At 50.1% G+C, this 15,217-nt stretch overlaps 1 protein-coding gene across 8 annotated transcripts in view; it reads left to right on the top strand.

The window, feature by feature from the left end:
- Positions 1-3,262: 3,262 nt before the first annotated feature.
- Positions 3,263-15,217, top strand: part of SCN8A (sodium voltage-gated channel alpha subunit 8) — a 53,968-nt gene continuing 42,013 nt past the window's right edge. For 4 of the 8 annotated variants that reach the window (XM_035308903.1, XM_035308899.1, XM_035308902.1 and 1 more), the window contains exons 1-2: positions 3,263-3,418; positions 12,090-12,419. In XM_035308903.1, the coding sequence (XP_035164794.1) occupies positions 12,144-12,419 (276 nt within the window). In that variant the 5' untranslated portion in view covers positions 3,263-3,418; positions 12,090-12,143. Of the gene's footprint in view, positions 3,419-3,944; positions 4,067-7,714; positions 7,888-12,089; positions 12,420-15,217 lie in introns of those variants that run through there. The other 4 variants (XM_035308901.1, XM_035308900.1, XM_035308906.1 and 1 more) reach the window with 4 other exon arrangements.

The following is a 15,217-nucleotide window of genomic DNA, read 5'->3' as shown; positions in this document are numbered from 1 at the left end:
TGGAGTTGCACTATTCATCCGCTTTTCAAGGCAGCATTTGTTTTGGAAATCAACTCCGAGGATGTTAATTTTCTGAGGATTCCCTTTTAATCTGGTTCAGGCCAATGAACGAGGTGGACCTGACAGCTGATCAGCGCCATGCTGATGGGCCAGCAGTAATGCCAGCAAGGGGGTGGACAGGGGCATTGCAGAAAGTGTAACTGTGTAGGGATGGTGCTGAACGTCCTGCCTCTGCTCAGGGATAGACTCTAATAGGCTCTGCTGGTATCAGCTAGGATCTTTTTGTTTTGTTGTGTGATCGCTCTACACCCTCTGAGGGTGTTGACCTATATATTTCTTTGAGTGACTTGCTCGAAGATGTCTTTACAAACCGTAATAACACCCTTGGGGCCCCAGCACGTCCTTGAAGTATTTCTGGTGCGCTGCCTGCCCCGCCGGGACCCGTGTGCCCACCGGCATCCCTCGGCTCTGTGGGTGCCCTAGTTGGATGCCAGGTGAGCTCCCACCTTTCCCCCTGGGTGTGGATGAGCTGCAGCGCTGCCTGCTCGCTTCTGTCCCAGCACCTTTGCCTGGGTGCAGCGCTGCACGCTTCAAACTGCTGGCACCATTCCCTGGGCAGACTTTTTTTCCCCTGTATTTCAGTGGCTTTATTTCCACTTATTTTGCTTCTGTTTGGAAATACAAGTCTTAGTGAGAAGCACACTACAGAAGGTCCGGTTTGAACTGAAACTTTCTCAGAATCTGTAGCTTTCTGTAACAGCCTATTTAATGTATATATAACTGCTTTTGATAAGTTATGGCTTGGGAGATCTACAGTTTTTAGGTTGTGTCTGCCCTTGTGTTACACTAGGGTAGTCCCATAAAAATCAGCGTTGTAAAGTGAGGGCAAATTTAGTTCCTGTGTCATTTCCAAAGCAAGATAAATGAGTTCTCCAGCACAGTGCTGTGCCCTGTTAGCTTGTCTGCTCAGCACACGGCACACAACTCCTAAAGCTCTGCTCAGAGGACAAAGATTTAAAATTCTGCGAAGAGGACGTTTCTGCAAGGTGGATTTTTTTTTTTTTTTCCTAAAGCAGCAACCTAATACAGCGTTTCAGGTTGTTCTTTTTGCAACACAGGCATAGTCCTACTGAGAACAAGAGCAACGTAATAAAAATTGATCCTCAAAATCCAGCCATAAATTATAGTTATAACATCAAATGATAGGCATCAAATCTACATATAAGGGGTAACTTGTGTTAATTATTAGTACTCTCTTATTCACTGTTCTCCTGGAAAACAGAAAAATCTGCGTGTATGAGGGAGCTGTAGCTGAGTTCAGTATTCTGTAGTAGGCTGTCCTCTTTAGTGAGCTGCTGGCATTTTGGAGGTCCACAGCTTTCCTGAGGAAACTGGCAGGTGCTGAGGCAGGACTTTTGAGAACAAATCTGAAAACATTTTTCTCGATTGGGCATTTCTCGTAAGGCTTCTCCGTTGTGCTCAAAGTCAGGACGAGAAGAAGCTCCCATGGCCAGGAGGCGTCTTTGTCTTGATGCAGTTTCTTACTTTGTTGTGCTCAAGTTTTCCTGGGGAAGCGGAGCTAAATCTTGCTTTTCACCTGAGACCACCTGAGTTTGCAGCCCAGTTAGAGGGACGGCAGCGCAGTGCCTAGACCTACAGATCAAAATATCGCTGGCATGTGACAGGTGTCAGCTTGGCACTTTATGTCCTCTGTACAGTCTTCCTGCTGAGCGTAGTCTTCAGCGAGGTTTCAGGCACACAAAAGCCGTGGATTTCTGTTCCATAGTAAGCTCTGACTGGAGGTTTTTTCAGGAGCTGTTGTGGAAGCATCTGCGGTGCATTCATTTTTTGGTGTCCCATAAGATAGATACTTGTGCCTTTCCCTTGGTCATTGCCAAGTGGTTCTCCGTGGTAGGTCAGGTGCTTAAAAACAGCAAGCTGATCCGAGCAGTAGCGTGTTGCAACCATTATGTAATGGTGTGAACTAGAGGGGATTTTCAGCGCAAACTGTCTTCTATTGGGTCGGCTAACGCAGATAGGAAAAGTAAATAGTTTTTAGACACCAAAGCCCTTCATCATCTCTCTTTCTGCAGGTTTTGTGCATCCAGACTTTTCTGTCTTCCAAACTGTTCGTTTGACTAACAAAGGATATTTTTTGCCCCAAAGTGTGCTTTGTAAGTTCCTGTATTGGTGACAGGAAGGATATCCATTCCCGTGCTGCGTAGGTATTGCAGCAACACAGAGCAGCAGAGGTGTTGCATCCTTACCCATGATCTAGAGCTTCAGCTTCACCTCTTTCACTTTTGTCCTTCCTCCTTTTAATTCGTGATTTCCTCTAAATAGTAACAAACGCTCCTGCAGCTTCAGGGCTCTCTTTGCACCCCAGCTGTGGCTAGGCGAAATGCAAAGTGATGTGCAGCAGCAGGCCACTCTTTGCGATCCCCTTTCCACCAACAGATTTCGAAGAACTCCATCCGTAACAGGGCCGGAGCCAGCTTCCATCTGTGCAACCTCTGCACCAGCTGCCAGCCGGCTGCAAGTCCAGGGATGAGGTCACGGAGCTCCTCGTGCTGATGCGGGCTGTGATGGGCACGGCCACCTGAAGTGCTGAAGTTTTAGCTTATCCTCCAACAGTTTGGAACAACAAAAAAAAAGAAGACGACAATGCTCGGCCGATGCAAAGTTTCCCTCTTATGATGACATCTTTCACACATCACGGGCCACACTCTGTGCTTGCGGGGGGACTTTTGCCCTTATTTCCAAAGCCAGTTCTGCACGGGGAGTAGATTAGACTTGAAGCAAGACACTGTCCTAAACAAAACTGGGGCTAGCCAAGACATCTGCGCCCCAGCCTTCACCCATGGGCCACTTGCCGGGGGGGCTCTGGGGGCCAGCTGAGCACGGGCATGGCTCCGGGGTTGGTTTTTCTCTTTCCATGGATGGCAGCGAGCAGAACTGATGATCCTGGTGTGGGGACAGATGCTGGGAGCAGGGAATGATGCCGGGTGTGGGGACGGATCCCGGTGTGGGGACCGATCCCTGACTGGGGACCGATCCTGGAGACCGCTGCCGGGCACCATCCCTGTGAGGGGCAGCGGGGAGCTACCGCTCACCCCCCAGCCTCTCAGAGCCCACCCCATGTCCCCCGGGGGCCACCTCCTCGCATCTATGTGTGTATTTAGGGGACGGGGAGTGTGTGTGTGGTGGGGGGGGACGACGACGGGGAGTTCCCAGGCGGGCCCCGGGCCTTTGGCCACGCTCCCTCAGCGGCAGCCGAGGGGCCGGCGCCCAGCGCGCAGCGCGGGGGGGGCCGCGCCGGCAGCGCACAAGATGGCGACAACCGCAGTTCCTCCTGCAGCTCCCCCACCTCCGCAGTCCAGCAACGCCTTGCGGGAGACTCGCTAGCGCGGCGGCCACAGTAAGTCACAGCCCCCCCCCCCCCCCCACCCCCCCCGCCCCCCGGGGGGGGGGGGGGGGGGTGGGCTCGAAAGCCTTTGGGTATTTATTTTTAATTCTTCTAATTTTTATTTTTGAAATTAGGAAGCGGTCGCCCCGCGCTCTTTCCACCTGCCACCTCTCTTTCTCTCTCTTCCCCCCCTCACACACACACACACACGGGAGCAGCCCGGGCGGGGGTTTTGCCGCAGAGCGATTTTCCCGCAGCTCCTTGCCCTCTTCTGGAGCGGTTTCTCCTGCGCTCAGGAGGTGCAGAGGTAGGGGGGGGGGGCGCCCTCCCCCATGCCCCCCCCCCCCGACCCCCAGCCCCATCCACCCCACAGCCCGGGGACGGGGCCCTTCTCCCCGGCCCTTAATTCTGGGCTCTGCTCTTTGTCTGCATTGTGGGGAGGGAGAGCTGAGGGCTAATTGGAGTTCTCCTCGCTCCCTGCCCCCCTCAGCCCTAGCTGCAGAGCTGGGCCAGCCCTCCTCCACCCTGCCTTCCTCCTGCTGCTCAGCATCCTCGCAGTCCTGCTGCCAGGGCGAGAGAAGTTGGAGGACGGAGTTTGTGGGGAGATGCGTGGGGCGGCTGCGAGGTCCTAACCTGACCCAGATGGCGGCCAGCAGCACGGTTTGTGCGCTTGCTTCCTTCCACCGCACGGATTTTGGGGAACGGAGAGGGCAGGCTTAAATTCTCCATCCCGGAGAGATGGGAATTGCATGTTAACAAGCTTTTCCTGTTAAAAAAATCTGGGTGTCTTCATCCCTTCCCCCATTTTCTGGTGCAAATCCTGCCCAAGTTGGTGGGGGGGGGGGGGGGGGACGGGCGGATGGTGGTACGAGGAAAAGCTTGATGCGAGGTGAAGCCTAAAAGTCCGCCGGGAAGGGGAACGCGTGCGAGGGGCCATGCGCGCTGTGAAGGCTCCGGAGCCGACTTCTGGAGAGGGGGAGGTCGGCCGCAGGTGTGGTAGGTTTACCCGCGTGCGCCGTGGTGCGGGCGACCGGCGTGAGATCGCGCAGGAGTTGGACAGGCTGGGGGTCGCTTGGTGGGGTGCCAGTTGTTGGTGTGTCGCCTGGGCCTTGGAACGCCGCAGCATTCCGCCCCCGACGGGAACCCATGACCCGTATGTCCTCATTTCACACCGGGAAGGATGCGATGAGGAGGAGCGAGGGTGTTCCGGGAGCCCCCTTCCAGTAGTATCTTTAGAGGCAAAAAGGGGAGGAAGCATTACATCAATCGTTTTCTCGGTGGTGGCGGCCGGCAGCCTGTTCCAGTACCACTTCGGAGGGAGGGGGGCTGGAAATATTCTTGCCTGGCAGTGCTTATTTTTCTGTGCCACGTGACGGCCGGTCTTCCGAAAAGAGCTCGAGCTCCAGGAGAGGGGCCGCGCAGGGAACGCGCCCGAGGGCGGCCGTCTCGAGGCGCTGCCCGTCGCGGGAGCAGCCCTCGCCGTAACGCCGGGACCCGCACAGGCGAAACGCGAGGCCTCTCGGAGCTCGGCTCGTCCCCGCTTCCATCGGCTGTGCCCGTGGGAAGTCTGCTTCCTTAGCTTCCGCGGTGGTTAAGTGAAATGCTTAACGACGTGACCGAGGGGCTTTCGGAGCTTTGTTCGCGTGTTTCAGTGCTTCCACAGTGTCGTTCGTGCTGGGTGCAAGGGCCTGCGCCTCTTACAAATAATTTAAGCAGTTATATAAGCTCCTACGTACGGCTTCTATCCAGATCGCGGTACAGATACTGTAATTCCGTCCTACTCGGTGGAACAAGTGTAATTACGTGAATATTTTGTGCCCAGAGTTGGAAAGGTAGGGCTATAACAGCAGAAAAGCGAGCGATTGCATGTTGCAAGAAATTGAGAGTGGATGCATGTTCTCTCGTTTTCAGTTAAAGGAGGTGAAATAAAATAGAAACAAGTCAGCGCTGAATGAAAATAAAGTAGCTCAAATACGTAAAGCATGATATCATCTTCCCCCTTTTTGTTATGTCCGCATTCGCTGTGTGTTTGTTGGGTTTGGTCAGCGTGCTTCTTCATTAAGGTGAGCAGCTTTGGCCTTACCTCTCAGTTGATAGTTAGCGTTTTTCAATGACTCCAGGAGCAGTGGGCACCAGAGGCCGTCTGTGACTCCGGGGGCATGCAGCGTTCGTGTGGTCACAGGGTTCCCGTTCACTATTGATCGCCTTCCTCCTGAGGCGGCTGCAGCTGTCATTGCAATAACCGAATACACGGGGATCGGTAACTCCTCGTCGGGTTCAATGAAAGGCTTTGGGCTAAAGATGATGTGCTGAAACAACAAGAGAAAAGCAGAACAAGCATGGGCAAAATAATTTCAGAAACCGCTTTGAGGAAGGTGCGTGGGATGGTCGCCTTGCGACTGGTCTGCATCCTGCGCGGCTCCTGAGTGACCGAGGGACCTGTTGTGGCTCGGAGAAAGGCACCCGTGCTGCAGGTAAAAGGGCACCCGGCAGGGACCGGGCTGCAGCAAACCCGTGAAGTTGCTCTTTTCTGGGAACGACCGTTTCGAAATGCCAAATCTGGCTAGAGAGGACCTGAAAGCCCCCTTCCACGTTGCTCCTGTGCCAGCAGAAGGGTTTATAAAGAAAGAAGGGTTTATAAAGAATTCCAGGAGGATTTTTTACTTTTTTTTTTTTTTTTTAAAAAAAAAAAAGTTTTCTATTGTTAAAAGCATTTAAATGCCTTGTGAACTTTACACGTAGCGGTCTTAAAGATGCATAAATGAAACCTGTTATTGATTCACTGCTATAGAGGTAGTGAGCAGAAAGTCTTGAAAATAACTAAAAGCCATCCCCTTCCTCTCCTTCTCTTTCCATATGCGTACACAGTTTTTTTGTTTTGTGATTTACCAGAATCCTCCATACATGAATTTTAAAACCCGGAGAAATAGATGTGCTTGCAGCTCTTTGTGTCTGTTTGGGCATGCTTTGAAACCCTTCAGCTGGGGGAAGAAGTGGTGCTTGCTTGGGATCAGGAGCTCCTAGAGCTTGTTGAGGCAAACTCAGCAATATCCAGTTCTCTTTGGCCATTAAGGTGAGATTTCTGATATTTCTGGCACGGGGTTTTGAGGAAGGATGCTTGAAAAACAGAGCAGTTGAAGCTCATCACAAATAGCTCTCGCATCTGTCCCCAGCGCTTCACCTTACCCGATTTTCTTGTGGCTAAAGGCACGGCCGGGCATAAACTGAAATATTTCTCTAGGTAGTGGTGCACAGGAATGTTGTTATTCTAAAGACAAGAATAATACAACTTGTCCCGATCTCTGGGCATGCTGAACTCCCAGTAGCTGGGAGGAAATCTGAGAGGTGGCAATGCTCAACGTCATTACAAGGCAGACAGCTTCTGAGCAGCCCAACTCCCGCTGGAGGAGCCCGACTTCCTAGCTATGAGGTTGCGAAGCCAGACACCAGATCCTCGGGCCGTTCGCGGATTTGCTCAGTCTACAACCCCACAGAAATCACCCAGCCTGCGCTGTGTCAGAGCAGAGAACTCGGCGGCCGGTTGTTTTTTTCTCCTTCCTTTCATGTTTGTCCGTGTTTGTGCTATTTGGCATCGTAGCGGTTGGGCGCTCCACAACGAGTTTCTCCGGAATTATTGTGCAGAACAACAATCACTGCTGTTTTAAGGGCCACTGAATGAACGAGGGATTAAATTTCGGTCTCCCGAGTGGGCAAGCTGGTGCCTTGACAACTATACAGTAAATATTTTGAACGGTTCCTGGTTCAGCTGCTGGGCTGTAGAGGAGGGACGTTGAGGGGCTGTACCTGAGCTGGCTGAATCTCCGGGTTCCCCTGGGAGACCGGCGATAAATGCAATCCGCCGTGAGAAATGGCCAACACCGGGCACTGGGGATCTGGGTTCACCTGTCCCCAGCTCTTACAACTTACTGGTGACATTAAAGAAATGACACTGCTCTCGATAGGGATTAAGAAACCTCTGGTACTACATCTTTTGTTTCTTAGGTTTTTATTAAAGCGTATGTAGGTGCTAGGATGTTTTCATACCGTTTTTCGGTTGCTTTTGGGTGCTGCTGTGCTTCTCCCTCCTCCCTGTTCAGTTTTGACCTTTAAGCATGTGTGTTCGGTTTCGGTTCTGCCCCTGCTGTTCCAGAGCCACTTTCTTGCCCTGTCTGGAGCCTGCCCTGAGCTTAGAAACGGCGGCGTGGGGATTTTCTGCAGCATTTTCCAGAGGCTGGGGAAAATGACCGGCAGCGAAGTAATAAATCCTGCTTGATCGTGAAAATAAGCCTTTTTCCTTCCACCTTACAGCATCGAGCATCACATGACGGCCTTTCCAAGGGCTCCTCCTGCATCTCAGCTGCTCGTGTTGCCGTGGCTTCATTGATAAAATTGCCTGCTTCGAGGCTCTCAGAATTTGCTGCAGCTGGCAAAGAGCTGCGAGTTCTTTGGGAGGCCCTTCCCGGCCAGGGGTTTTCTCACATGGAGGCGTTCTGGTTTGGAGGTTTTTGGGGTCTCGTGCAGGAGAATTCCAGGGGGCTGCTCGTCCACGTTGTATTTTCCTTTCTGCCCCAACCCTGCGTTTTTAAGTCAAATCCACGTGCGTCTGCGTGGGTTATATAAAAGGATGCATGCATCTATAGGATACCTAGGGATAAAAGGATACTTGAAAGGGCTCGCACAAAAGGGCTCTCTCTCAAAGGGACTTACTGAATCCTGCAAATTAATAACTGAAGAAATGTATTAAAGCAAAGATACTGCCTCAAAAGTGTTTTTTAATTTATTTTGATAATCAGCTTGCATAATTGATCAGAATATTTCCTAATGTGCCGGTAAATGGGCTGTTGGGAACATTTGTAAAAAATGATTGTCTTAGTAACCAGGCGGCTTTTGCTGGTGTAAAACCTTTGCTTTCCGGAGCCCGTTCTCGTGTGGTTTGGACTCTGTGAGTTCTGTGCACCGAGCTCCGGGTGCTCAGGATGGATCTGTGCCATCCCGGTGCCACGGGGAGCTGCCCTGCTGCTGCCCGGCAGCTCGGCTCCGCTCCTGCCGCCGTCAGAGCTCGGGAGGGCGGCCGCCGCTTCTCTGGTCGCAGTTTTCCAAATGTTTCTCCCTTCGGATGCTGAAGAACCGATCCCAGGAAGCGTGCCTTTTGCCAAAACAAACCCTAGCGTTTATTCTCACTGGTTTCCTCACGCCCCAGCAAGGCTCTCCTCATTTGTAAAGTCAAATTTACAGGCCTGGTAGGCTGCAGGACCTCGCCATGCAGAACAGCCTAGGCTGAGCTCCAGCAGGACCAGGTGTGCCGCTGTGGAAGCGTTTGGTGTCCCTAGCGAGCAGGACGAGCCCCACGGCGCTCCCGATGCCACGGGCGAGCAGCCCAGGTACGTGGGAAACGAAGGCGACTCCCTTGGAGGTGTAACACTCGCTGTTGGGATGTTTTGGGACACACCTGATTTCTGGGGACAGCATTTAAGAAGGTAGCTGTGTATAAAGCCCATTGTTAGCAGGACTGGGAGAGTCCCAGTGCCTTTCTGATCAGTTTCCAGTTTGACCATTGGTTTCTGCTTGGCCTTAGGCAAATTATTTATCCTCTCTATGTCTCTCTCTGTATAGAAACTCCTTAAATCCTGAGATCTTCAGGATGAATTTAATACTTGTTCGCTGGATGAACTTGTGGATGTGGACTGATGGTCTTTAAATAGTCATTTTATTTAAAAAATCAAGGAATGTAGGTAATGCTTGGTGGTTTTCAAACACAGTGGAGTAACCGATGGAGATGCACAGAATGGGAAAGGAACAAAAACCAGCTCATCCTTTGGGGGTGCCCGCACAGAAATGAAGTTTCACTGGGAGATTGGGACCCGAGTTCCCCCCAGCAGGGATGTACTGAGCCCCTCTTCTACGGGGCCGCTTTGGGGAGGATTTCTTTGTTTAGCAGATGTTCATACACTCAACTCATTCCATTCTTAGGAGGAACACCAAAACCCCTCCCTTGGTGAGTGCAGGTGGACGCTTAAAACATTTTTGGATCCTCAAAAGAATGTTTGTTGTTAACTGAGGTTTTTTCTTCCTATTGAGGAAAACCTTGGAAGTGGGAATCTTTGATACTCTCACTGTTTTTACTTGATTAATCACTGGATTGCTCCGCACGTCCGCCTTTAGCCCCTGCTCCTTTCTGGCAGAAAGGGATGCTGGTGCCTTGGTTGCCTGGCTCCGTACGACCTGTTGGAGCATACGACAGCGAGCCTGGAAAAGCTGGTGGGAACTTGTACCTAGAGGCATTCCGACCTCTTCGTCTGGGTGGCTGTTGTAACAAATGCAGCTCTGAAATATCCTGGGCAGTGATGTCTGGGAATGCCGAGTAAAGGAAGATGAGACGTTGGCTGTGGGAGCTGCAAAGCACGGCCAGTCATCGTAAGAAGTGCTGCGCTATCAAAGCTAGGAAAATGGCCATTTGGGTCTGATTTAAGGGATTAAATAAGCATTCCATTCCCACCCCTTCAGTTTGCATCCTAATTTTGTTCATTCTCTTAATGTAGGATCAGTTACTGGGAAAACAAACGAAGTCAGGACAGGCAGGAACTTCTCAAGAGAACTCCAGGTCGCTGTTATGTAGCGATACCGAGAAATTAACAGCTCTACGAGTAAATGCCAAACCATAAAACAAAAGCAATGAGAACAAAGAGCACGAGGGGAACTTGTAGCCGGGCTTATTGGTACAACATCAGAGTCTCGCAGTTTATCAACAGAACCTTTACGAACCTTTACAGTAGGCCTCTGAGAACCAGAGAGCTGAGCTGTTTGGGCCAAGATGTGATGCCCCAGCGGAACCAAGGACGCTTCGGGATTTGCCCTGCAGGGGAGAGAATTTGCTAAGTCAGGTAGTGAGGCTTGCAGAGCAAAGACCGCCTTATTTGTCGTCTGCAGTGTGGCTTCCAGGGAGTGCACCGTGATGGGCGGTTGGCTGCTAGATGTGAGTTTGGCTTGGTTTTGTGTGTGTGCGTGTTCTATTTTTTGATTTCACATGGCCATTGGGCAGAATAGGTGGTTGCTTCCGGTTGCCGGTTGTGTAATCGGGCGTGCAAAGCAGGTATTCATTTGTGCCTTCATTTTTCCCCCCCTTTTTTATGCTCTTGTGTCCCTGAGCTACTTTGGTTTCTAAATTCAGGCCTTACATATTTATCTGTGCCATTCAATTAGACCACATCCCCAACGCTGCTATATAGTTTCACAGTATGTGGGAAATTTGGTAATTAAATGCATGCAAATGCTGCAAGAATAGAATAAATTATTTTTTTCCTTAATATCAGCAAGCTATTTTGTGATGTTTCTAGAGATCTTGCAACCAAGATACTGCCATTTCTTTCTTTCTTCTTCTTGCCATATTTTTCAAGTCTGTGGCTATCACTCTGGAATTACCTGGTCGAGTTTATACGGAAAGAGTCCCAGCCCCAGCTATGCTGGGTAGTTACATAAGGAGGAAGTCCTACACTTAATTTTTTTTGGATCTGCAAATAAAACCTGAGCTGGAAGCAATGCTTGATGCAGCTGCACGTGTGTGGGGCAGCTTTAGGTGTGCATGAAGTCAGAGCAAATGTGCGAACGGCGCTGTCACGGGTAGAGGAATGAGCTGTAGTCACTCGGAGGGATACTTTGCTCCAGTAGCCCTAGGTTCTGGAAATCCCCTAAGGACTTTATTTAAAGGTTGAGTGGGATCTCCAGGTATTTTTAAACCCAGCCTATGAACAGGAGAGTTTTTATGCAGGAATTCCGCTGATCTTCAGAGCGAGCTGTGGTGCTCAGTTCCGGATTGTGCCCATTGCCAAGGCCGGGCAAGTGCGCGCCAGCCCCAGCCCGTCCCTAGGGTGGGAGCACGTCCCCAGGGGGCTGCTGCCTCTGCGTTCCCTGAACTCTTCCACCTCAATGCAGTATGGTCCTCGAAGCGAAGGACCACGGAGGCCGTTGGTGGCTAATTTCATGCCGAAATCGCTGAATAGCTCAGGGCTGTAGCACAGGTTTCAGGGAAATTTCTAAACCAGGGTAACGCCAGGTAGGGCAGGAAGGAGTGCTCCTGTCCCAGGAGCTTGGCATGTTCTACGCCTGTTGGCAAACCCTAAAATTCAACAAACCCAGCCCCAAGTTGTTCCTCTTTGGCATTAGGAGCCAGGGTGCCGGGAGGAGCGCTCTGCTAAATGCCTCCGCAGCAGGGTGAGGAAGGTGCCGGTACCCGGCCCCTTTTAGATGTGGCTGAGCACCTCATCCTGACCCCATGAACACAGCTGGCTTGGAAATGTTCTCTAATGATCAGTTTGCTAGAGAGCAACGCCTAGTAAATACACATGCGTATTATTTTTCCAGGAATATACAGTTTTTAACTAAAGTTTCTTTTCAGAAAAGCTTCCGTGCTCTAGTTTGTGGTCAGGAGGCTCCCCAGCCAGGATGGGTTTGGGTGCCGTGGTTGGGGATGGGTTTGGGTGCCGTGGCTGGAGGTGGGCTCTGGGTGCCGTGGTTGGAGATCGCTGTTGTTGGATGCTTGTGCTAGGGCCAGAATGCGCAGCGCTGGCCTCTCTCCACGGGGACCTGAAGGCCTGGTTGTTTTTAGGTCCTCGGTGAAATGTGCTGGTCCGCCTGTTTTTCCCGTGACTGACTCTTTGTTCTGCCTGTGCTGTTTGCTCCCCTGCAGAGCTGACCTGTCCGGGCTGCAACATCACTAAAGAAGCTGCTGCAGGATGAAAAGATGGCAGCACGGCTGCTCGCACCACCAGGTCCCGATAGTTTTAAACCTTTCACTCCGGAGTCTCTGGCTAACATTGAGAAGCGCATTGCAGAAGAAAAAAAGAAGAAGCGCCCAAAGCAAGACAGCAGCCACCGGGATGACGATGAAGACAGCAAACCAAAACCAAACAGTGACCTTGAGGCAGGGAAGAATTTGCCTTTCATCTACGGGGACATCCCTAAAGGCCTGGTTGCTGTACCACTGGAGGACTTTGACCCTTATTATATGACCCAGAAAGTGAGTCTGCAAGGAAGAAGTCACTAGACCACCTTTTGCTTGGGAGGTTGCAGGTTTGGGTATGGTTTAAATAGAAGACAAAGAATGGAGTCTTTGGATGGGGCGTTGTTGTTGTTGTTGTTGTCTGTTTTCTTGAAGTTTTACTGTATTTCCCTTGTGCTTCATGCACCTTTGGAACGATTATCCAGCTAAGTTAGAGATGATACGATCGGTCTTTAAAGCACCTGCTTGAATAGAGACAGCAGAACAAGGTCTGGGAACTAAAAATAGCAAAGTTGTGCTAATGTGCCAATTTCAACCATGAGGGCCATAAGAAGAATTTAACTGAGGGGTAACCGTAACGGTTTTAAGTGTGTATTTCACTACTTGCATGGGATTCATTTTGAAGTTGATCGGAATGAAACTGTGGTATTTAGAATTGTGACCAAAAAAAACCAAAAAGAAGTGAGAAATTATTTCAGTTGCTTTCATCCTCAGAATTTTTATTTAAAAAAAAAAACACAACTGTCTGTGAAATTAAGGTGATGTGGCAGGAGACATTTATTGGTGCTGAAACGTGCTAGGAAATGAAGTGGTATCTTGAGGGAAGTGGTGAGTAAGCAAACTGCTGGATGTGGAGGGGGGAATCTACTGGTGAAATAAGGAAGAGCGTGATCACGAATTTTCTTTGAAGGCTAGACACTTAAAAACCGAGGCTCTTTTCTGCTGTTTAATTTCATTGCTTTCTTTGATAGAAATGTAATTTGAATAAGCTGAGATAATTACCAAAAAGATGTATCTGGGGCGTAGCTGCGTTCGAGAAGCTCGAGCTTTGTATTTTCGATGACAGTGTATGTGACAATTTGATGTGACCATCAAAACTTGGATAAAACGGCTCTCAGGTAAAATCAGTAAGTTGTCGGGTAACAAAATATGTCAGGATTTGTGCCGGGGCAGACATTTCTTGCCATGTTCAAAAGTGATTCCGGGACTTGCAGGGTGAAGTCAACTGGTGCTAAAGTTAAGGGTAACTGAGAATTGTTCTCGGCATTCCCACTAGTGAATTTAATGCTTATTTACTTCGGCAGCGGTGCTGGGAGTAAAGGTGGCAACTCAGGGCTTCGAAATACGGTGTGTGCTGAAAACCAGTCAGCTCGGTGCTTAGGTGGCTGCTGTACTGAAGGAAGTGTATTGACAACTGCTGTTGTTGGTAAGAAAGAAGCTTATGTTATCCCTCAGAAGTGTTTTCTCTTTATTAAGCAAATATTTTCTCTTTATTAAACAAATCTGTTGTTGCCTGCTTTTGGTGTGGGCAGGCTGTGAGACAGAGGCGCGGAGCGTAAGAGCACTTCCCAGGATCGCTCTGGCTTTGGCTTGGCCACTTGCACCCGACCAAAGCAGGCGTTAGGAAGAGTCGCTGCAAATCCAGAGAGGATGTTTTGCACCTTGTTCGTGTAGGAAAACAGGCTGTGTTGGAGGATCAGGCCATGTTCTAGCTAAAGTAGCCAGGCGGTGCTGGAAGGGCAGCAGGTACCGCCACGTCGTGGGGCGGACTTCTTCCTTGTTTCACCAGAAGGAGACGGGGGCGAACGCCGGTAGCCCTCACCCTTTCTCAGTCTTCAGATTTGCCTCCAAGCACAATGCTGTTGAGAAATCTTCCCTTTTGAGAAAAATGAGTCCCGTTGCCAGCTTTGAAGACATCTGGCCGTGTCTCCAGAATCGAGCTGTACGTTTCTGCACGTCGCCACTCGCGAGGTTTCCGCTCACGCAGTGCGCGAGCTCTCGGTGGAGCCGGAGCAGCCGCAGCTGGAGGGGAAGGTTCTGGAGACTGGAGGCAAGCTCGCGCAGCCCTGCCAGCCTCGTACTCCCCGTTCTGCAAAAAGAGCCTTGCTCGCCCCATAAACACCAGATTAACATTTTTCTTTTGCATCCACTTTGGTACGGCAACAGCTTAGGAGTGTGCTTCTTCGACTAGTCGGTGACTTCCCACAAGGAGTTTTTTTAAGGCCATTAAAAAAAGCCCCTTCTCTGAATCATCAGGAATTGCAAATCTGCTTGAATCATGGGAAGTTTTCCAACATTTTTTTTTCCCCCTCTAGCATTTGCCAGAAGGCTTTGCATCATAGGTCTTTTCTTTTAAAGCTAGATGTACAGCATGCATAGGAACAAATCAGCTGGTTGCTTTTCCTTGCAGTAGGACACGGTGATCTTGGTTTGTCTAAGGAAATTGAAACTGCATTTTAACTGAGAAGCTGAACTTCCCAGTGGCCTGTTAACTGATATTTAAAGGAGAAAAGGAGTGACCTAGAAACAGGACCGTGGTCAGGGAGTCAAAACTCCGGGGTTCAGAGCCCAGCTCTGCGAGCCAGTCTGTTTTGTCCGAGCTGCTTCATTTTCCTCTGCTCAGTTTCTTTGCTTTGCAAAAAGGGGGTAATGACTCTTAATAGAATCGGGAAAGTCCATTTGCTCAAAGGTAACAGTTCATGGAGCTCAGGTAGCTCCTCTTTGTCTTTATAGAACAACCAGAGAGAAATTTTTCCATGGTTCTTTGCTCTGCAAGTAAAAATCGCCTTGCAATTCCTGATCTGGAGTACATGATAGAAGCATTACTTGCCTGTGATATCTGATGCAGAGACCTGAAAATTTTAAATTAAAAACCAAATCCTCGCACATGGACTTCCGTGTTGACATGTACAAAGGGAATTCAGAGGACACACCTGGGTGAGCATCCTCAGCGATGAAAGCAAACCTCAAAGTCTAGGCAGGCGGCGAGTCAGAATTTGAAAGCGCATTTTTCTATTGCCCAGTCAGATCAAACA

Source organism: Oxyura jamaicensis, chromosome 33, assembly GCF_011077185.1.
Source record: "Oxyura jamaicensis isolate SHBP4307 breed ruddy duck chromosome 33, BPBGC_Ojam_1.0, whole genome shotgun sequence".
In the NCBI taxonomy this organism is placed as follows: Eukaryota; Metazoa; Chordata; class Aves; order Anseriformes; family Anatidae; genus Oxyura; species Oxyura jamaicensis.
The sequence above is the reverse complement of the archived record's forward strand: the minus strand, read 5'-3'. Positions and strand labels throughout refer to the sequence as shown.